This window comes from Arachis hypogaea, chromosome 7, assembly GCF_003086295.3.
Source record: "Arachis hypogaea cultivar Tifrunner chromosome 7, arahy.Tifrunner.gnm2.J5K5, whole genome shotgun sequence".
Lineage (NCBI taxonomy): Eukaryota > Viridiplantae > Streptophyta > Magnoliopsida > Fabales > Fabaceae > Arachis > Arachis hypogaea.
In genome coordinates, this window is record NC_092042.1 from 61,882,994 (window position 1) to 61,905,729 (window position 22,736).

At 36.7% G+C, this 22,736-nt stretch overlaps 1 protein-coding gene and 1 non-coding gene across 3 annotated transcripts; both read right to left on the reverse strand.

Moving 5' to 3' along the window:
• Window positions 1-6,789: 6,789 nt before the first annotated feature.
• On the reverse strand, window positions 6,790-6,897 carry LOC112704532 (small nucleolar RNA R71). The gene has a single exon (XR_003155153.1). It is a non-coding gene; the product is annotated as a small nucleolar RNA R71 (small nucleolar RNA).
• Window positions 6,898-19,462: 12,565 nt separating this feature from the next.
• On the reverse strand, window positions 19,463-22,088 carry LOC112703221 (SNW/SKI-interacting protein A). 2 transcript variants are annotated; one of them, XM_025754575.3, is made up of 2 exons: window positions 21,800-22,088; window positions 19,463-21,488 (listed from the first exon to the last, which is right to left on the reverse strand). In XM_025754575.3, exon 2 carries the CDS (start codon window positions 21,482-21,484, stop codon window positions 19,667-19,669), a length of 1,818 nt encoding a protein of 605 aa, XP_025610360.1. In that variant the 5' UTR covers window positions 21,485-21,488; window positions 21,800-22,088; the 3' UTR covers window positions 19,463-19,666. The 2 variants fall into 2 exon arrangements, with proteins under 2 accessions (XP_025610360.1, XP_025610358.1); XM_025754573.3 differs by having other exon boundaries at window positions 21,817-22,059.
• Window positions 22,089-22,736: the final 648 nt, after the last annotated feature.

Sequence of the window (22,736 nt, forward strand, 5' to 3'; positions counted from 1 at the left end):
AGTTTTACGGAGATTTTCTTTTTAGAATTTTTAGAGAGCCTTTTCCTTTGAGAGAGTTTGATTTAATTTTCAGTTTTCGTTGCTGTTAGAGTTTCTCGGAAGAAGAATTGCATTCTCTTCCCCTGGGTTTTCTCATTCTCATTTCCTGCACACTTGTTTGAACCTTGGGTTGGAGAATTGAAGGAATTCTGTTTCAATCTCACCCTGAGGTCTCTCTGTTTTGATTTACTGCACAATTGAGAAATTGATATTTGAATTCCTTTCTTCTACTGTTTGATCTTTACTTCTCTTGCAATTGTTTTCTGAATTTGGATCTAGGAAGGCATTGAGATCTAGACTTAGTTATCTAGTCTCTTGAGTCCTGAGATCTGGAATTTTCATTTTAAATTTCACTGTTGAATGCTTCTACAAAGTTCCTTTATATTTTAGTTTGAGATCCGGTTCAATTGAATTCATCTTCTACTCTTCCGTTTGTTAAATTTTATTTTCCTTGTTTAATTTCTGCAATCCCATATCCCTAACCCATTTAAGATTCAAGCAATTTAGATTTCTTGCACTTTAAGTTTCTGCAATTTACATTTCTTGCAATTTAAGTTTCTGCAATTTACATTACTTGCACTTTAAGATTCAGCTCTTTTTCCTTTTGTTCTCTTTAATTTCCTGCAATTCACCCACTCCCCTTTACAATTCATGCAATTTAGTTTCTGTCAATTACAAATCACTCAAATCAACTCTTGTTTGCTTGACTAAATCAACCACTAAGCTAAAATTGCTCAATCCTTCAATCCCTGTGGGATTGACCTCACTCCTGTGAGTTTTATTACTTGATGTGACCCGGTACACTTGCTAGTGTGTTTTGTGTTGGATCGTTTTCCACACATCACATAGTTTGCAACATTGTCTGTTACAATATGCACAACATTCTTAGGACCAACAAACAATACAACATCCCTAAACAACTTAAACAAAGCATCAGCAGTTTTTGAGACATTAGAAGCATCAACTGACTTTAGAAAAATAGTTCCTTTAGGACAATAAACTAAAAAATTAATCAAAGTACGCCTACAACGATCAGTCCATCCATCGGCCATAATAGTATATCTAGTTTGTTTCCAAATCTCACGATAACCATCAATCATTTTCCTCACATCCTCAACCAATTTACTCAACCAATACCCACAGGCTCTTGGATAATTTGGTCCTTTATAACATGTACCCATGCTTGCAATAGCATCAATTATTGGCTAATAATAAGGTGAATTAACCGCATTAAATGAAATAGAGGCATCTATCATCCATTTTGCAATAACAATATCACACTTCTCCACAATTTCTTTGCTTTGAAGAACGCTATTGATAGTTGGTTGAGCTCTGGGTGTTGTTGCCAATGGAAAATATGATTGTAATCCTTTGACTTGTTTTTCTTTTCTAGAGCTAGGTGCTGGAACTCCCGATTTTTGTTGTTGTTGTATCTCATTACGTTTGATCTCGTCAAATTCTCTTTCAACTTCATCACAAACATTATAACTTTCTGCATATTGTTCTTGACCTTTTCTTTTCTTACTTTTAAGATCTTCAATGCTTTGATGGAATTGGTGTCTCACTGCAGCTGGCACCTTTCGACATGACACAATATCTCATTCTTTTCCAGCCAAATGAAGCTTAAATCGATGAATTTCTCCACCCTAATAAGCTTCTCACGATATATGCATAACAGAATGGTTTTTCCAGATTTAACAACTTGTTTACAATGACCCCATGCAGGATTGATTTTTGCTCTATTATTGTTTTTTTGGGTTCCAATTGATGCATCAGGAATTGATCCTTATTCTTCCGAAGATGGTGTTTCTGATGGTGTATTCGCGGAAGCCATTCTAAAACAATATGGGGTTGCAAAAATATAAAACAACAGTACCCCTAAATTCCCTATTTTCTATTTCCTATTCAGTAAGACAGCAATCTTAAATTCACAGAACAAGCAGATTCATAGTTTCATACTAAACAATTACTTCAACATCACCTATTTCAACAAGCAGCTATTTCAACAATAAAAATTTCACCTATTATCCCAGAAATTTCAAGTTTTCATAACAAAACAAAACAACATAACAACATTATTCATAACAAATTCATAATTTCAAGTTTTCAACAAGCATATTCAACAAGCATTGGAAGAACAGAGCAGAACAGAGGAGAACAACATATTCAACTAACCTATTTGACAGAGCAGAAGACGAAGACGACGGAAATAGCACCGCGACGGCGACGATAAATATGAGAGACAGGGACGAAGGTAAGATGAAGTGGAGCAGCGATTCTGTTCTGTTCCTTGAGACTTCAAAATGGGTGTCGCGGTAAGGTCTTCTAAGGTGAGACGAAGAAGACGACGGCCGGCGGCGGTGGCGCACTGAGTGACATAGTGAGGTGAGGTCACGAGGTGAGGAGGTATGGGGGAGAGTTAGTCGTTGTGGTTACTAGTTAGGGGATTAAGGTTGGGCAAAGCTGAGTCACAATCTGAAAAGGTTCACCCAGTTATGTGTCTGTGGCATTTATGTATCCGGTGGTAATACTGGAAAACAAGATGCTTAGGGTCACAGCCAAGACTCATAAGTAGCTATGTTCAAAAATCAACATACTGAACTAGGAGAATCAATAACACTACCTTAATTCTGAGTTCCTATAGATGCTAATCATTCTGAATTTAAAAGTTTAAAATGAGATGCCAAAACTGTTTAGAAGCAAAAAGCTACAAGTCCCGCTCATCTAATTAGAACTAAGCTTCATTGATATTTTGGGATTTATTGTATATTCACTTCTTTTTATCCTATTTTGTTTTCAGTTGCTTGGGGACAAGCAACAATTTAAGTTTGATGTTGTGATGAGCAGATAATTTATACGCTTTTTGGCATTATTTTTAGGTAGTTTCTAGTATATTTTAGTTACTTTTTAGTATATTTTTGTTAGTTTTTATGCAAAATTCATATTTCTGGACTTTACTATCAGTTTGTGCGTTTTTCTGTGATTTCGGATATTTTCTGGCTGAAATTGAGGGACCTGAGCAAAAATCTGATTCAGAGGCTGAGAAAGGACTGCAGATGCTGTTGGATTCTGACCTCCCTGCACTCGAAGTGGATTTTCTAAAGCTACAGAAACCCAATTGGAGCTTTCTCAATTGTTTTAAAAAGTAGACATCTTGGGCTTTCCAGCAATGTATAATATTCCATACTTTGCCCGAGACTAGATGGCCCAAACTGGCATCCAAACGCCCACCTGAGACTCTTTTCTGGCGTAAAATACCAGAACTGGCACTAAAGCTGGAGTTAAAAGCCCAAACTGGCACCCAAGCTGGCGTTTAACTCCAAGGATGGCCTATGCACGTGAAAGCTTCAAAGCTTAGCCCAAACACACACAAGTGGGCCCCAGAAGTGGATTTTTGTACTATCTACTCATTTTCTGTAAACCCTAGTAACTAATTTAGTATAAATAGCACTTTTTATTATTGTTCTTCCCCTGTTTTCGAATTCTTATGCCATTTGGGAGGCTGGCCATTTGGCCATGCCTAGACCTTTTGTTCTTAAGTATTTTCAACGGTGGAGTTTCTACACCTCATAGATTAAGGTGAGGAGCTTTGCTGTTCCTCATGAATTAATGCAAGTACTATTGTTTTCCTACAATTCACGCCTACTTCTTCTCCAAGATATACTCTTGTACTTAATTCAGTTAAGTCATACTGAAGGGGTGACCTGTGACAATCACCCACTATCTTTAGTACTCGCTTAGCCAAGATCCGCATGCCTGACAACCACACGCGGTCTACATGATGTTCAACGTAGTCATTGGATGCCAGTTGAAGTATATTCTCTTGGGTCTCTGATCCATGCATTTGACTAGCATCTCCTGACAACAGAGCATTCAAATCAGTGAGATTAGAACCTTCGTGGTATAGGCTAGAAACAATTGGCAACATTCCTGAGATCCAAAAAGTCTAAACCTTGTCTGTGGTATTCCTAGTAGGATCTAGGAGGGGATGACTGTGACGAGCTTCAAACTCGCGACTGTTGGGCGCAGTAACAGTGCGCAAAAAGATCAATGGATCTTATTCCGACACAAGTGAGAACCGACAGATGATTAGCCCTACGGTGAGAACCGTAGCCGGACCATTTTCACTAAGAGGATGGATGGTAGCCATTGACAACGGTGATCCACCAACTTATAGCTTGCAATGGAAGGGAGTGTGCATGATTGGATGGAAGCAATAGGGAAGCAGAGGTTCAGAAGCAACAAAGCATCTCCAAACGCTTATCTGAAATTTCCGCCAATGAATTACATAAGTATCTCTATTTTATTTTATATCTTATTTATCTATTAATTATCAAAACTACATAACCATTTGAATCTGCCTGACTGAGATTTATAAGATGACCATAGCTTGTTTCAAGCCGACAATTTCCGTGGGATCGACCCTTACTCACGTAAGGTATTACTTGGATGACCCAGTGCACTTGCTGGTTAGTTGTGTGGAGTTGTGAAAAGTGTGATCACAATTTCGTGCACCAAGTTTTTGGTGCCGTTGCCGGGGATTGTTCGAGTTTGGACAACTGGCGGTTCATCTTGTTGCTTAGATTGCGTAATTTTATTTTATGTTTAAGCTTTTTTTTATTTTCAAAAAATACAAAAAAATTTTAATAAAATCATAAAAACCAAAAAAAAATATGCATTGTTTTCTTCTGTGATCTACAAGTTATTCTTGATGATTTCCTTTGTTCAATCTCATGATTTTCTTGTTTTGTGTTTTATGTTGTTTTTCATATGCATTTTTCAAAATCAGTGTTTGAACATTCAAAATTTCTACGTTTGGTGTCTTGCACGTCTTTCTTTTCTTAAAAATTTTCAAAAATATGTCCTTGATGTTCATCATGATCTTCAAAGTGTTCTTGGTGTTCATCTTGACATTCAAAGTGTCGTTGCATGCATTACTTGTTTTGATCTTGCATTTTTATGTTTTATCTCATTTTGTTGTTTTTCACTCTTCATTAAAAATTCAAAAATAATATATATATATATATATATATATATATATATATATATATATATATATTCAAGTAAATAATACAGAGAAATAAAGATTCAGAACATAAGGCAGAAGAATCACAGAAAAAATAGCTCACTGGCAATAAAACGCCAGTAAAGAGGCACTTTGGGCGTTAAACGCCAGAATGACTATCATTCTGGGCGTTTAACGCCAGTAAAGCTATCATTCTGCGGGTTAAACACCAGAATGGGCAGCATTCTGGGTGTTTAACGCCAGAAATGGCAGCATTCTGGGCATTTAGAAAAACGTCCAGTAAAGAAAGATTTCTGGCGTTTAACACCAGAAATGGCAGCATTCTGGGCGTTTAGAAAAACGCCCAGTAAAGAAGGATTTCTGGCGTTTAACGCCAGCCAGGGTATCTAGCTAGGCGTTAAACGCCCAAAGAGGCAGTCACATGGGCGTTAAACGCCAGAATAGATATCATTTTGGGCGTTTAACGCCAAGATGACACAAGGGAGGTAATTTCATTTCCAATTCAAATTTTTTTCAAATTTTCATGTTTTAATTCATAATTTTAAAATCTTATCTTTCCACATTTTCAAAAATCCTTGCTAACAATTAATGTTTTGGTTCAAAAATTTTAAGTTTGTTACTTTCTTGTTAAGAAATGATCAATCTTTAAATTCTAGAATCATATCTTTTAGTTTCTTGTTAGTCAAGTCATCAATTTTAAAAATCAAATCTTTTTTAATCATATCTTCTCAATCATATCTTTTTAAAATCATATCTTTTTCAATCATATCTTTTTAAATTTTGATTTCAAAATCTTTTTCTAACTTCTTATCTTTTCAAAATTATTTTCAAATCTTTTTCAACTAATTACTATTTCTTATCTTTTTCAAAACCACCTAACCACTTTTTCCACTTCTAATTTTCAAAAATCACTAACCACGTTTTCAAAAATCTTTTTTATTAACTAATTATTTTAGTTTTAATTTTCGAAAACTCTCTCTCTCTCATCTCTTTCTATTTATTTGCTAACATTTCTCTTCTACTTATAATTCGAACCCTCTCTCTCTCCCTCTGCGTTCGAATTCTTCTTATTCTCTCTCTACCTCATTCCTCTATTCTTCTTTTCTTCTGACACATTAAGGAATCTCTATACTGTGACATAGAGGATTTCACTACTCCCTTTTGTTCTCTTCTTTTTCATATGAGCAGAAATAGGGATAAAAGCATTCTTGTTGAAGCTGATCCTGAACCTGAAAGGACTCTGAAGAAGAAGCTAAGAAAAGTTAAAGCACAACACTCCGGAGAGGACCTTACAGAGAATTTTGAAAATGAAGCAGACATGGCAACCGAACCCAAAAATAATGCTAGAGATGCAAAGAAGATGCTTGGTGACTATATTGTACCAACTTCCAACTTCTATGGAAGAAGCATCTCAATTCTTGCCATTGGAGCAAACAACTTTGAGTTTAAGCCTCAATTAGTTTCTCTAATGCAGCAGAATTGCAAATTTCATAGACTTCCATCGGAAGATCCTAATCAGTTCTTAGCTAAATTCTTGCAAATATGTGATACTGTTAAGACCAATGGGGTTGATCTCGAGGTCTACAGACTTATGCTTTTTCTCCTTTGCTGTGAGAGATAGAGCTAGAACATGGTTGGACTCACAACCTAGAGAAAGCCTGAACTCTTGGGACATGTTGGTCAATGCTTTCTTGACCAAATTCTTTCCACCTCAAAAGATGAGCAAGCTTAGAGTGGAAGTCCATACCTTCAAACAGAAGGAAGGTGAATCCATCTATGAAGCTTGAGAAAGATACAAGCAATTAACCAAAAGGTGTCCTTCTGATATGCTTCCAGAATGGAGCATCATATGCATATTATATGATGGTCTGTCTGAATTGTCCAAGATGTCATTGGACCATTTTCCTGATGGATCTCTTCATCTGAAAACCCCTGCAAAAGCCCAGGAACTCATTGAGATGGTTGCAAATAACCAGTTCATATATACTTCTGAAAGAAATCCTGTGAATAATGGGATGACTCAGAAGAAAGGAGTTCTTGAGATTGATACTCTGAATGCCATATTGGCTCAAAATAAAATATTGACTCAGCAAGTCAACATGATTTCTCAGAATCTGACTGGATTACAAGCTGCATCCGGCAGTGCTAAAGAAGCCTCCTCTGAAGGAGAAGCTAATGACCCTGAGAATCCTACAATGGAAGAAGTGAATTACATGGGAGAATCCTATGGAAACACCTATAATCCTTCATGGAGGAATCATCCAAATTTCTCATGGAAGGATCAACAGAAGCCTCAACAAGGCTTCAACAACAATAATGGTGGGAGAAATAGGTTTGGCAATAGCAAACCTTTTCCATCATCTTCTCAGCAGTAGACAGAGAATTCTGAGTAGAGCCTCTCTGGCTTAGCAAACATAGTCTCTGATCTATCTAAGACCACTCTCAGTTTCATGAATGAAACAATGTCCTCTATCAGAAATTTAGAGGCACAAGTAGGTCAGCTGAGTAAAAGAGTTGTTGAAACTCCTCCTAGTACTCTCCCAAGCAATACAAAAGAGAATCCCAAAAGAGAGTGCAAGGCCATAACTATAACCAAAATGGCTGAACCTGGAGAGAGTGAAAAGGCAGTGATTCCCAGTGAGGAAGACCTCAAGGGACGTCCACTGACCAATAAGGAGTTTCCTATTGAGGAACTAAAGGAATCTGAGGCTCATACAGAGACCATAGAGATTCCACTGACCTTACTACTTCCATTCATGAGCTCTTATGAATATTCTTCCTCTGAAGAGGGTGAAGTCATTATTGAAAAGCAAGTTGCTCAGTATCTGGGAGCAATCATGAAGTTGAATGCCAAGTTATTTGGTAATGAGACTTGGGAGGATGAACCTTCATCGCTCATCAATAAACTGAATACATGGATTCAGCAGTCATTGCCTCAAAAGAAACCGGATCCCGAAAAGTTCTTAATACCTTGCACCATAGGCACCATGACCTTTGAAAAGGCTCTGTGTGACCTGGGGTCAGGTATCAACCTCATGCCACTCTCTGTAATGGAAAAACTAGGAATCTTTGAGGTACAAGCTGCAAGAATCTCACTAGAGATGACAGACAAATCAATAAAACAGGCTTATGGACTTGTAGAGGATGTCTTAGTGAAGGTTGAAGGCCTTTACGTCCCTGCTGACTTCATAATCCTAGACACTGGGAGGGATGAGGATGAATCCATCATCCTTGGAAGGTCCTTCCTAGCCACAGCAAGGGCTGTGATTGATGTAGACAGAGGAGAGTTAGTCCTTCAATTGAATGAGGACTACCTTGTGTTCAAGACTCAAGGATCTTCTTCTGTAGACATAGAGAAGAAGCATGAAAAGCTTCTCTCAATATAGAGTCAGACAGAGCCCCCACACTCAACTTCTAAGTTTGGTGTTGGGAGGTCACAATCATGCTCTGAGCATCTGTGAAGCTTTGTAAGAGCTTCCTGTCAAGCTATTGACATTAAAGAAGCGCTTATTGGGAGGCAACCCAATTTTATTTATCTATATTAATTACTTTCTCATTTTTATTTTCTAGTGTTCGTCTATGTATTCTTTAGGTTGATGATCATGTAAAGTCACAAAAACAGCTGCAGAATTAAAGCAGGAATCAAAAATAGCATAAAAATAGCACACCCTGAAGGACGAGCTTACTGGCATTTAAGGTTAGCAAATTGGGCGTTTAACGCCCAGTCTGGCACCATTCTGGGCGTTAAATGCCATAAATGGCACACAGACTAGCGTTTAACACCAGAAAAGGGTGTGAGGCTGGCGTTAAACGCCAGAACTGGCAGCCAGACTGGCGTTTAATGCCAGAAATGGGCAGCAGTTTGGCGTTTAACGCCAGAAATGCCACACAGAGGGCGTTTAAACGCCAAAAAGGTGCAGGAATGAGAAATCCTTGATACCTCAAGATCTGTGGACCCTATAGGATCCCTACCTATCCCAACTCATTCTCACTCCTCTTCATACCTTTCCATAACACCCTTCCCCAAACACCATTCACCTATCAAATCCTACCCTCTTCCCCATAACATCTTCACCACTCACATCCATCTACTATTTCCCATCATACAACCCACCTACCCCCCACCCACTCAAATTCAAACCATTTCTCTCCCAATCCCAACACCTATCACACGGATTCCCTCTCCCCCTTACCCTATATATACCCCTCCTTACTTCTTCATTTTCACACATCACAAACACTCCAAACCCCCCCTTGGCCGAACCACTCCTCCACCTCCATCTCCTCTATTTCTTCTTCTTCTACTCCTTTCTTTCTTCTTTTTCTCAAGGACGAGAAAACCTTTTAAGTTTGGTGGGAAAAAAGCTTTTTGGTTTTCCATAACCATTAATGGCACCTAAGACCGGAGAAACCTCCAGAAAAAGGAAAGGGAAGGCAATTGCTTCCACCTCCGAGTCATGAGAGATGGAGAGATTCAACTCAAATATCCATTAATACTACTTCTATGAGGTTGTGGCCAAGAAAAAGGTGATCCCCGAGGTCCGCTTCAAGCTTAAAAAGAGCAAATATCCGGAGATCTGACAAGAAATTCGGAGAAGAGGTTGGGAAGCTCTCACCAACGCCATCCAACAAGTCAGAATATTAATGGTTCAAGAGTTCTATGCTAATGCATGAATCACTAAGAACCATGATCAAAGTATGAACCCAAACCCAAAGAATTGGCTCACAATGGTTCGGGGGAAATACTTAGATTTCAGTCTGGAAAATGTGAGGTTGACATTCAACTTGCCAATGATGCAAGGAGATCTTCATCCTTTCATAAGAAGGGTCAACTTTGATCAAAGGTTGGACCAAGTCCTCATGGACATCTGTGAAGAAAGAACCAATGGAAGAGAGACTCCAAAGGCAAGCCGATTTAACTGAGAAGGCTTGACCTCAAACCCAAGGCTAGAGGATGGTTAGAGGTCATCCAATGCTCTATCATTCCTACTAGCAACCGATCCAAAGTAACTGTGGATTGGGCTATCATGATCCATAGCATCATGATTGGAGAGGAAGTGGAAGTTCATGAGATCATACCTCTAGAACTATACAAGGTGGCTAACAAGTCCTCCATTTTGGCAAGGTTAGCCTTTCCTCATCTCATCTGTCACCTATGCAATTTAACCAGAATTGTCATAGAGAAAGACATCCTCATTGAAGAGGACAAGCCCATCACTAAAAAGAGGATGGAGCAAACAAGAGAGTCCACTCACAGATCTCAACAAGAGCATGAGGAAGTCCCTCATCAAGAAATCCCTAAGATGCCTCAAGGGATGTACTTTCCTCCACACAACTATTGGGAGCAATTCAACATCTCTTTAGGAGATTTGAGTTCCAACATTGAGCAACTAAGGATGGAGCACTAAAAGTACTCCATTGTCCTCTATGAAATTAGAGAGGACCAAAGAGCCATGAGGGAGGAGTAACAAAGGCAAGGAAGAGATATTAAGGAGATAAAGCACTCCATAGGATCTTCAAGAGGAAGAACTAGCCGCCATCACTAAGGTGGACCCATTCTTTAATTTTCTTGTTATTTGTTTTTCTATTTTTCATTTCTTATGCCTTATGTTTTGTCTATGTTTGTGTCTTTATTACATGATCATTAGTGTCTAGTGTTTATGCCTTAAAGCTATGAATGTCCCATGAATCCTTCACCTTTCTTAAATGAAAAATGTTTCATATTGCCAAAGAACAAGAAGTACACGAATTTTGAATTCTATCTTGAAATTAGTTTAATTATTTTGATGTGGTGGCAATACTTTTTATTTTCTGAATGAATACTTGAACAGTGCATATTTTTTATAGTAAAGTTTATAAATGTTAAAATTGTTGGCTTTTGAAAGAATAATGAAAAAGAGAAATGTTATTGATAATCTAAAAAATCATAAAATTGATTCTTAAATCAAGAAAAAGAAATGAAAAATACAAAGCTTGGGAAAAAAAAGTGGCAAAAAAAAGAAAGAAAAAGAAAAAGCAAGCAGAAAAAAACCAATATCCCTTTAAACCAAAAGACAAGGTAAAAAGGATCCAAGGCTTTGAGCATCAGTGGATAGGAGGGCCAAAAGGAATAAAATCCTGGCCTAAGCGGCTAAATCAAGCTGTCCCTGACCATGTGCTTGTGTCATGAAGGTCCAAGTGAAAAGCTTGGGATTGAGTGGTTAAAGTCGTGATCCAAAGTAAAAGAGTGTGCTTAAGAACTCTGGACACCTCTAACTGGGGACTCTAGCAAAGCTGAGTCACAATCTGAAAAGGTTCACCCAGTTATGTGTCTGTGGCATTTATGTATCCGGCGGTAATACTGGAAAACAAGATGCTTAGGGTCACGGCCAAGACTCATAAGTAGCTGTGTTCAAGAATCAATATACTGAACTAGGAGAATCAATAACACTATATTAATTCTGAGTTCCTATAGATGCCAATCATTCTGAATTTCAAAGGATAAAGTGAGATGCCAAAACTGTTCAAAAGCAAAAAGCTACAAGTCCCGCTCATCTAATTAGAACTAAGCTTCATTGATATTTTGGGATTTATTGTATATTCTCTTCTTTTTATCCTATTTTATTTTCAGTTGCTTGGGGACAAGCAACAATTTAAGTTTGGTGTTGTGATGAGCGGATAATATATACGCTTTTGGCATTGTTTTTAGGTAGTTTCTAGTATATTTTAGTTACTTTTTAGTATATTTTAGTTAGTTTTTATGCAAAATTCACATTTCTGGACTTTACTATGAGTTTGTGTGTTTTTCTATGATTTTAGATATTTTTTGGCTGAAATTGAGGGACCTGAGCAAAAATCTGATTCAGAGGCTGAGAAAAGACTGCAGATGTTGTTGGATTCTGACCTCCCTAAACTCAAAGTGGATTTTCTAGAGCTACAGAAGCCCAATTGGCACGCTCTTAATTTCGTTGGAAAGTAGACATCTTGGGCTTTCCAGAAATGTATAATAGTTCATACTTTTTCTGAGATTTGATGGCCTAAACTGGCGTCCAAACGCCCACCAGAGACTCTTTTCTACCGTAAAATGCCAGAACTGGCACTAAAGCTGGAGTTAAATGCCCAAACTAGCACCCAAGATGGCATTTAACTCCAAGGATAGCCTATGCATGTGAAAGCTTCAAAGCTCAGCCAAAACACACACCAAGTGGACCCAGGAAGTGGATTTCTGCACTATCTACTCATTTTCTGTAAACCCTAGTAACTAGTTTAGTATAAATAGCACTTTTTACTATTGTATTGGGGTCTTCTTCCCTTGTTTTCGAATTCTTATCCCATTTGGGAGGCTGGCCATTCGGCCATGCCTAAACCTTTTTTTCTTATGTATTTTCAACGGCGGAGTTTCTACACCTCATAGATTAAAGTGAGGAGCTCTGCTGTTCCTCATGAATTAATGCAAGTACTATTGTTTTCCTTCAAGTCACGCCTACTTCTTCTCTAAGATATACTCTTATACTTAATTCAGTTAATTCAGACTGAAGGGGTGACCCGTGACAATCACCACTATCTTCAGTACTCGCTTAGCCAAGATCCGCGTGCCTGACAACCACAAGCGGTCTACATGATGTTCAACGTAGTCATTGGATGCCAGCTGGAGTACATTCTCTTGGGTCTCTGATCCATGCGTTTGACTAGCATCTCCTGACAACAGAGCATTCAAATCAGTGAGATTAAAACCTTCGTGGTATAGGATAGAAACAATTGGCAGCATTTCTGAGATCCGGAAAGTCTAAACCTTGTCTGTGGTATTCCGAGTAGGATCTGGAAGGGGATGACTGTGACGAGCTTCAAACTCGCGACTGTTGGACGCAGTGATAGTGTGCAAAAGGATCAATGGATCTTATTCCGACACAAGTGAGAACCGACAGATGATTAGCCCTACGGTGAGAACCGTAGCCGGACCATTTTCACTGAGAGGACGGATGGTAGCCATTGACAACGGTGATCCACCAACTTACAGGTTGCCATGGAAAGGAGTGCGCATGATTGGATGGAAGCAATAGGAAAGCAGAGGTTCAGAAGTAACAAAGCATCTCCAAACGCTTATCTGAAATTCCCGCCAATGAATTACATAAGTATCTCTATTTTATTTCATGTCTTATTTATCTGTTAATTATCAAAACCTCATAACCATTTAAATCCGCCTGACTGAGATTTACAAGATGATCATAGCTTGCTTCAAGCCGACAATCTCCGTGGGATCGACCCTTACTCACGTAACGTATTACTTGGACGACCCAGTGCACTTGCTAGTTAGTTGTGCGGAGTTGTAAAAAATGTGATAACAATTTTGTGCACCAGTCGGTCCGATCCGATTCTTACAACTATGGTAGTATGTGTATTCTCAAGTCAAAATTATTTTAGCTTTTCAAGTCAAAATCATTTAAAAAGACTATCAAGTAAAAGAAATCATTCAAATTTAAACAGAAACTTTGCAAGAGGTTAAAGTTGCCAGCTTGAAGGAGTCTAAGTCGGAGCTGGAGGCTGAGCAAACAACCTTGAAGTCGGACATCTATGGCCAATTTCTTTACAGGTACCACCCTTACCTTCACCAAGATATCGGACGGCAGTACCTTAGCACCAGAAAGTGTTGGACATAACATCAAAAGAAGCTTAAACTTTACATTTAGGTGCAAATCACAATTTCAAGTAACACTCAAAACAGTATTATATAATTTTAACCAATTTTAAAACATTAAAATACCCAAAGACATATTTTGATATTTGAAAAATTAAATAAATTTTACTAATAATTTAGGATTTAATTTTGGCAAAAAAGTCTAAATATCGAGTTTAAAATGGATATCTGCGTGCTCCACACGCTAGCACCATCATCTTCAACCTTTGGATGAGTGATTAGATCTTATTTGTGACCCACCCAATAAAAAACGGACCAACATCCATATCTCCTTTATTTAGCCATAATTTTCCATGTTCTTAGTGACTATGGATTTGCCTCTAAATACTCTATGAAACACATGTACTATTCAAATGTATCTCGACCAAAACTTTTTTTGAGTTTTTCTGAGCAACAATAACAAGGTGTAGGTTCCACCATTGAAGCTTGATTCAAGCTTTCATTTGTAACAAATGTTAAAACAAATAATTTAGAATGAAATAATTTTTTTAACAAATTCATTCTAATCTACATCTAAATAAACAAAATTTCTGCCTAAGCAAAACAAGATAAACAAAAATGCAATCAAACAAAGGGTGAGCAATGACAGGGGTTAGACCTCTAAAGAGATTAGAGTTATGTTTATTTCTCTTGCTAAAATAAAATTCTTATCACAATTTTAGCTAAAAAATAATTTAACATACAATTTCACATTTTAGTCACTACAAAATTGCTGGTGCATCATAAACTAGCAAGAAGCCACGATGCCACCAATTTGTGAGTGGCACTACAAAATTCACCCGTATTTATAATTATATTTAATTTATGTTCAGCTTAAAATTATATGTTTTAACACCTTTTTAACTAGTACAACGATACTTTATTGCAATATACGTATTCAGCCCGCGAGAAGGAAAACAAATCTTGGCGGACCAGTGTAACCGTAAAAATTTACGTCCAGTTATCTTTTTGTGCAATTAAAAATTATTAAATAATAATTTAGTTAAATATACTAAATTATCTAATAATTTTTAATTATTAACTTTAAATAAAAATAACTGCACCTAAATCTTCATCCAATTCAACGTCCAGCCTAGTTTTTAAGTAAAAACCCCTAATTAAACAATCATTAAGCAAATCCTGAAATTACTTGATGATATTAGCGGCCAACATCTGCAATCTAATATGCAATCTAATATCAAATTCAGATCCTCATGTTTGACAAATTTTCTTCGTGTGTCTCAAATCTTTTACAAATTTTTCTATCCTAATTTTAGACTTTTCCAATTGTTTTTGTATTGACCCAGAATCATCTATGTATCTTACTAATTGTGATTCTTTCAGCCCAAATATATTAAGATTGGTTTTACAGGGAGAACCAGAGAAGAGACATTACGTAACGGAACAGGTGCTTTGATCGAAGAAGGAAGGGAGCGATCTGTTAGGGACCTCCTTGACAATTGCAGAAATTTAGCAAGCTTCCTAAATCACCTCTTCTGTTATGTGCAGCTGCAGCACCAAAAGCATGAGTAACAGTGTTTTGAAATATCGGATATGGCAGCGCCATAATGGTATGACGTGGGGGAATTTGGCCTCGTTGCCGTACAGAGACCACCGCGACGTGGTTTTCAGGGCAGATGAAAAGGCAGCTGCATTTGCGGTGGCGCCATGGCGAAACGCCATGAAAATGGCAAAAATGGCAGGTTTTTTTGGATTTAAAAATTTTTTTGAGGGTAATTGGGTAAATTAAGAAACCCTATGTGATACAATGTAACCATAATCAGTCAGTGTTATTCAAAAATTTCTCTTCTTCTCTTATTCACGTTAAAACGTCTCTCTGTCTTTGTTCTTTCTTCTCTGTCTCCCGTCGCTGCAGATCTTCGCCGCTACCCATCGCTATTTGCCGCTACCCATCGTCATCGTCGTTGTCGCTGGTTGTTGTCGCCACTCATCACCACAATTTTGTCTTTTTTTGGTTCGTAGTTACATACGTTCTTTTTTTTCTGTTTAATTCACCGTCATAAACCTCTCTTCCTCCAATTTTTTATCCATTCAGTTCAGTTCACTATGTCAACTTCCACACCAACCCCTGAATCAGATGATGATGAGGGGACATAGGGGCACGATAATAAGAGTTATGCTACATATACAAGCATTTTTGCCTTACAAGTTCTTATAAGTTGGGTCAAGCCTAACAAAAACTACATTCACCCACTGAAGCGTGATAACACGTGCATCACTCAACCGTTTCCAAAGCGCGCTCTCACTCACCATTATGGAAAGACGCTTCTTCTTCTTCACGTTCTTCCTTCTCCTCCTCCTCTTCCTTCTTCTTCTCCTTTTTCTTCTCCTTCTTCTTTGCGTTTCTCCTCCTTTTTCTTCGCGTGTTTCATCTTCATCGTCGTTTTTTTATTATTGTTGTTGTTGCTGCATTTTTTCCTCCTCCTCTTTTTATTGATTTTGCAACGTTATGTATTTTTTTTTTTCTTTGATTTTTTTTCTCAAGAAGAATTATAAGAAAATGAAATAAGAAGATGAGGAAGAAGAAGAAGTAGAAGATGAGAAGGAGGAAGAGAAAGAGTATTTTTTTATTATGCAGAACTTATTAGAATAAAAATACACCCAAAATTTCTTAAAATATACCCAAATATCTTTGTGTTACTCCTAAATTTGCTGCAAATACAGAAAAATATTTCCTCTAATGCTGCATTTTTTTCTTCTTTTTTTCCTTATTTCTTTCTTTCTTTTAGTTAAATGAATGTAAGTTCATCCTCTTCCAAGTAATTTTACAGCATTATGTGTTTCTTCTTCTTTGTTTATATATATATATATATATATATATATATATATATATATATATATATATATATATATATATATATATATATATATATATATATATATATTATTCTTGTTAAAAGAGTAAAACAAGAAGAAATTTGAAAAGGTAAAACAAAAAAATGAATAAGAAAAAAAAGAAGAAAATGCTGATGATGATAAAAAAAGAAGCAGCAGAAGATGAAGCTGAGGAAGAGAAAGAGTTTTGAATTATGCAGAACTTATCGGAATAAAAATACACCCAAAATTCCTTAAAATACACCCAAATATCTTCGTGTTACACCCAAATTTGCTGCAAATACAGAAAATTGTTTCCTCTAATGCTGCATTTTTTTCTTTTTTTCTTATTTCTTTCTTTCTTTTAGTTAAATGAATGTAAGTTCATTCACTTTCAAGTAATTTTGCAGCATTATGTGTTTCTTCTTTTTCTTTGCTTGATTTTTTTGTTTTTATTCTTGTTAAAAGAGTAAAACAACAAGAAACTTGAAAAGGTAAAACAAAAAGAAAAAGATGAATAAGAAAAAAGAAGAAAATGGTGATGATGATGAAAGAAAAAAAAAGTAAAAGATGAGAAGGAGGAAGAGGAAGAATTTTGAATTATATAGAACTTATCAGAATAAAAATATTCCCAAAATTCCTTAAAATACACTCAAATATCTTCGTGTTACATCCAAATTTGCTGTAAATACAGAAAAATATTTCTTCTAATGCTATATTTTTTCTTTTGAATTGAACCACACCTCAGCCACTTGATTGGATTCAAAATAATAATCAATTTCGTTCTGGTTCAATTAACAATCTGAACATGAATTATTCATTATCTTCAACAACGAGATAACTGATGATGGAGGAGTAAGAGAAAAAGAAAGGAGAAGAAATTCCAATAAAAAAAAGAAGAAGAAAGAAGAGGTGGTGTTGATGACGACGATAACGAAAAAGAAAAATAACAAAGAACCTGCAGTAACAAGAAGAAGAAGAAGAAGAAGGTGCAGTAACTACACATTTTTGGAGAAGCGCGTGAATATAAATTACTTGTAAAGACTTGTATGAGAAAAACGCTTGTATCTGAAAAATAATTACGATAATAATTGTGTTAATCTGGGTGAAATTAATGAGAGCTAAAATTTAAATAATTTATTTCATCATCTGTTAGTTTAAAGACACGATAACACAATGACTTTAATCTTTTTTTTTTAGTTTTTAGTTTTTATTTTTCTGTCTTATATTTATTTGCTAAATTTGCTATTATATTTGCCGAATTAATTGGATGTCTTGTGACTAGAAAAATGATTATATAAATTAAATTTTATAGTTTATTTATCATATTTGCAATTTTTTCTGTATGTTTTTTTTTTTACATATATATACCTCTTTTAGGTAATCTGTCATTTTCCACGACGTCATCCGCTATTATTTCCGCTATTATTTTATGGGAGATTTTTGTCTCACCGCCATGAGCCGCGATCCGCAATAAAAAACTATGATGGGTAATAACTTGTACACAAAATTACAAAATATAGACACCATAATGTAGATTATCTTTCATTTAATTATTAATAAGAAAGTTAATGCAAACGTTCGGTGATCATCATCTTTAGCTACAGGAAGCTACTTCACCATGCCCTCACTCTGTACACAAATATAGCCACCAAATTTAAATATCCTGTGAACCAAAGCTCATTACCCTAACAGTGTATTACAAGTTACAAATCACATTAGAACTAAGCTCTTGACTTCCTTGATTCTTCTCCCATATATAACAAAGTTCTTCCAAATGGAAAAGTCCAAAAGTACATACCATGAACATTCTAGCATTACCATCTCAATCCTATATATGCAACAACGGTCAGAGTACATGTCAATAACAAATGAAGACATTCAAACATCAAAAAAACAAAACAAAAAAACAAAAAAAACAAAACAGCTCTTCCAAGTTATAAAAAAATCACTGCATTCAGTAGGAAAGTAGCCTACATCATGAAAGATGCAATCCAGAAATGGAATAAGACCGGGCATAACCTCAAAAGGAGTTCTTCCTTGCACTTCAGCAACTCCTCCATATTTTAAACCAAATTGCACTTGCATCATTTCACCCATATCTACTCTTTCAACCACTATTCTCACAGGAAAAACTGATCTCATTTTCAAAACTATTATATTAGTACCTCTCAAATCACTCTTCAAATATTGCCTTTGCAATGTCATTAGTAACAGACAAGAGAAACAAATAAGAATAAAGAAATGGATGCAGTCAGAGAATATATATAAGCATCCAACAAAGATCTTTAGTTAAAAGGCAAGAGCAAATCTCATCGGTCTGAATTTGCTTGAAGGTCTCCATAAAACTTACTGTTGAAGACCCAGAATAATTTGCTTCAATTTCAACTTTCGCTTGGGATCAGTCATAGCTGACACTACCGCTTGTCTTGTCTTCTTGGCTGCTCCATTTATCACTACCTATTCAAAAGTTAAAAGCACACAGTTGTTCAAAACTTTTGAATGATGGGAAAGGACATGGACATGATTCCATGATATATATGCAAAGTATATTAAAACGCATGTGTATTGCTGTTGGTTGCCATGAAACGACTTTCAATAACGCACTTCCAATGTGGCTTATGTATGTATAGTATGCTTTTCTTCTACTAAAACATGGAGAGTGATTTCAATACTCTCATAACATGACAGTAGATACTATGGCCATGTAAAATATGTAATGGATATCCAAGTGGTGAGAAATTTGCTATTCAGTGGCCAATCCAATGTTGACACTTGAACCATCCAATGGAAAAACTTTCCATCCATTACATATTAAGAGATTTTTTTATCTGGAAATATATTTTATGAAACTGTAAATAAAAGGGTGCAGTTAGTAAGAGACTACTTACCACCAATAGGCAAAGATATACTTTAAAACATTCCAATTCATTCAACATATAACTTGATCAAAAGCCATACACAATTTAGGACCAGAGTACAGAAACATTTCATTCCCCCCAAACAGGGGGTGTCAAGAAAATTCCAAGTTTTAACACAACCCAAACCACCATTTGTATTCCGTAAAGTGACGACCAGCCATCAGAAATTGACCTCATTTGATACTGAGCTACTTAGTGCCCTCTTTCAAATCCAATGCGATTCCTACCAGAACCACCCTCATAACCATCCCGCATAGAAGATCCAGCACTTGCTCTCAATGTTCCTCCGCTACCAACATTTTCCATGGCTTTCTTACCACTCTTTACATCAGTCAAGAACTGATCCAGACCAAATGGATCAGCTTCATCTTGATTTTCAAATTCAACTGGCCTGTCCCTTGGACCTGGCCTTTCAGAAGTCCCCGCAAACCCTCTGTCAGGCTTGAAGCGATCGGTCTTCCTAATCTTCTCTAACTGCTCGTCTGCACCACCATAAACCTCATTATCAACATCCTTCTTTGGCCTATAGAGGGTTGAGAGTGTTGGCTGTGCAGTGAACAAGCCTTTGTCATAAACATTGTACTGATCATCAGTGGCAAACCCAGATGATATTCCTTTCTCCTGGTTGAATAGCCTCTCATCATACATGACCTCGGTACCCGGCTTAGTAGAAGCCATACCAAGAGCAACTTTCTCACTTATATCACGATCCCTGTCTCTTGTGAGCTTGCTTTTCTTTCCCATAGCAGCATCCTTAGCCTCTAATCTTCTCTCCCTCTCCCTTTCTCTTCGCCGTTCCTCACGAATTTTCTCCCTATGCAACCGCTCCTCCCTTTCCTCTCTTGTCTCCTTTGAATAGTTCTTCTCCCTTTCATGTTCATGTGGTTGCTCATAATCAACTGCCATGTCAGCATCATCCATGATGCTCCTCTCAGATGGAACAGGAATAGCAGCCGGAGGGGCTACACCAGTTCTCTCAGAACGAGCTTTCTGAGCCAAAGCTCTCAGCTCCTGTTCTTTCCTTTCCTTTTCCTTTAGAAGCATCTCCTTCTGAACCTTGGACCTCATTGCAACTGCTTCTCTAGCCTTCTGCTCTGCAACATATAATGCCTCTGAAAGCTTTGCAAAATTATCATTGATCTGAACATCCTGAAGACCTCTCCCATCAGCAGCAAGACGCTTGTCAAGAGGGATAGTGTAACCTTTTGGATTCTTCCAATTAGAAATACAAGGAGGTATCTTCCAATCCTGCTGGTCTTTCACAGTAACTGGCCTCGGAGGGGAATGCATAACTGGCACCGGAGGGGAGCCGGAAGCCTTGGGAACACGCTTATGCTTGAATTTTGGAGGCTCCAATGGATCAACTGGCATCTCAACCATTCTAATAACCCTCTCTTTCGCCCCGGAATTGAAAGCTGCATTCTGCTGGGAAGGCTTATACTTAATATACTTTGTATCTGATGACTGCTTGGGGACATTTTTCGGCTGTGCTGCACTCAATCTCACATTAACTATCTTCTCAAGTGCAGCCTTAGTCTCCTGAGTTGTCTCCTCAATCTCCTTCTGCTCATCCTCATCATCTTCCATGTCACTGTCCTCATCATTCTTCAGGATCTTTGGTATGAGATCCTTCTGTTGCGTGTATACAATCTTCTTAGCATTCTCGTTCTGCTTCACTATTGCATCATATGCAACATTCCCATGAGCATCAACTGTCACTGGAAGGATCTTTGAACCCGGCTTTGAGGATTTGTTCCTTCCCATGTCAAGTGGGTACTGAGCAACATGGATCTCAGGAAAGGCACCACCATCCCCAAAATCCTCCACCTTGCGAGGAACAAAACCGGCACGTTTCAAATAAGGGGGCACTGGCTTATGTATGATGGCAGTGGATTTTTCCTCCTCGGATGAAGAGGAGAATCTCTTCTTGAACCATGGATCGTTACTGTGATCATAGTAAGTTGTTGAGGATGATTTTGCTGGAGGAAGAAGCTCTTTCAAAGCCGACATAATTCTAAGGCAGAAAAATTACCACAAAATAATCAAATTTAAAATTCAGATCCAAACATGAGAAACTAAAACAAGGTGAAAACGCAGTGGATAATTAAAAATTATTAAATAATTTATCAGGTGTGACTAAATTGTTATCTATCGCTATCAACTTTCACATAAAGTTAATTACAACGGAATTTTCGCCCAAAAAAAACAAAATCACTAAATCAGAAAAAATTGATGGATATTCAATAATATTAACTCAAATCAAAACAAAATCAGAACCCTAAAGTCATTAATATTAACTCAGAATCAAAATAAAAAACCCCCCACCGAGAACAGGGACGTACAACACAAAATCAGCAAGCAACAGGGACGCCGGATACGAGCAGCGACGCGAACAGGGGCAGGTTCACGAACACGAGCGGGTAGGGACGCAAACAAGTGGCTACACGGCGCGCAGGTGGCTGGAACTCTAATCGCCGGAGAGAACGTTGCAGCGCAGGTGGCTAATGAATTAGGGATTCCCTCATTATTTTTTGTTCGTACATTGGGGTTTGTAAAAAGATTTTTTTTAAATAAATATTTTATTTAATTTGAACACGATTTATATTTTTACCTCTTATTATCTATATTATTTATGGTGTAAATAAAATATATCTTATTTAAATAGTAAATGAGATATACTTATAATTAATTCGTTATGAGATATGAATATTTATAAATATAAAAATATAATTTTTATAAATATAAAAATAAAATTTTTAAATTAAAAAATATTAATAATTTAATTTATATTAATTTAAAAAATAAAAATCAATATATTTTATTATTATAAATCGAATGAAATATTAATAAATATTTTAATTAAATCGTTAAACTAAAAAAAATTAAATATAAGAACAATTACAAAAATGATATTTGTTTTGTTTGGTGAAAATCTTCTCTTTTTACGTCGTGCAGTTGTTCATATTTTGCGTTAATTAACTCTCCCTCTTTTTTATTATACTAGTTTTAAGTCCCATATAGCATCAACCACGTTGAATATTATAGTAATAGTTGAACGACAGGAAATAAATTGACAAAAATCTTTCTGTACACAATATTAAGGGTATGATTTGAGGCTTTTTCATCAGAATTAATAACCAAGATCTTAAGACTAGACATACTATTAACTCGAAAGAGTGCAATATAATATGTGAAAACGAACTTTAGAAAATACACACCAACAGTTGTGAGTATCTATCCTTAGAACTTATTTATGGTCATT

What these genes read in the sequence shown, in the direction of transcription:
- LOC112703221 (XM_025754575.3), bottom strand. Translation starts at nt 21,484, where the DNA reads ATGTCGGCTTTGAAAGAGCTTCTTCCTCCAGCAAAATCATCCTCAACA.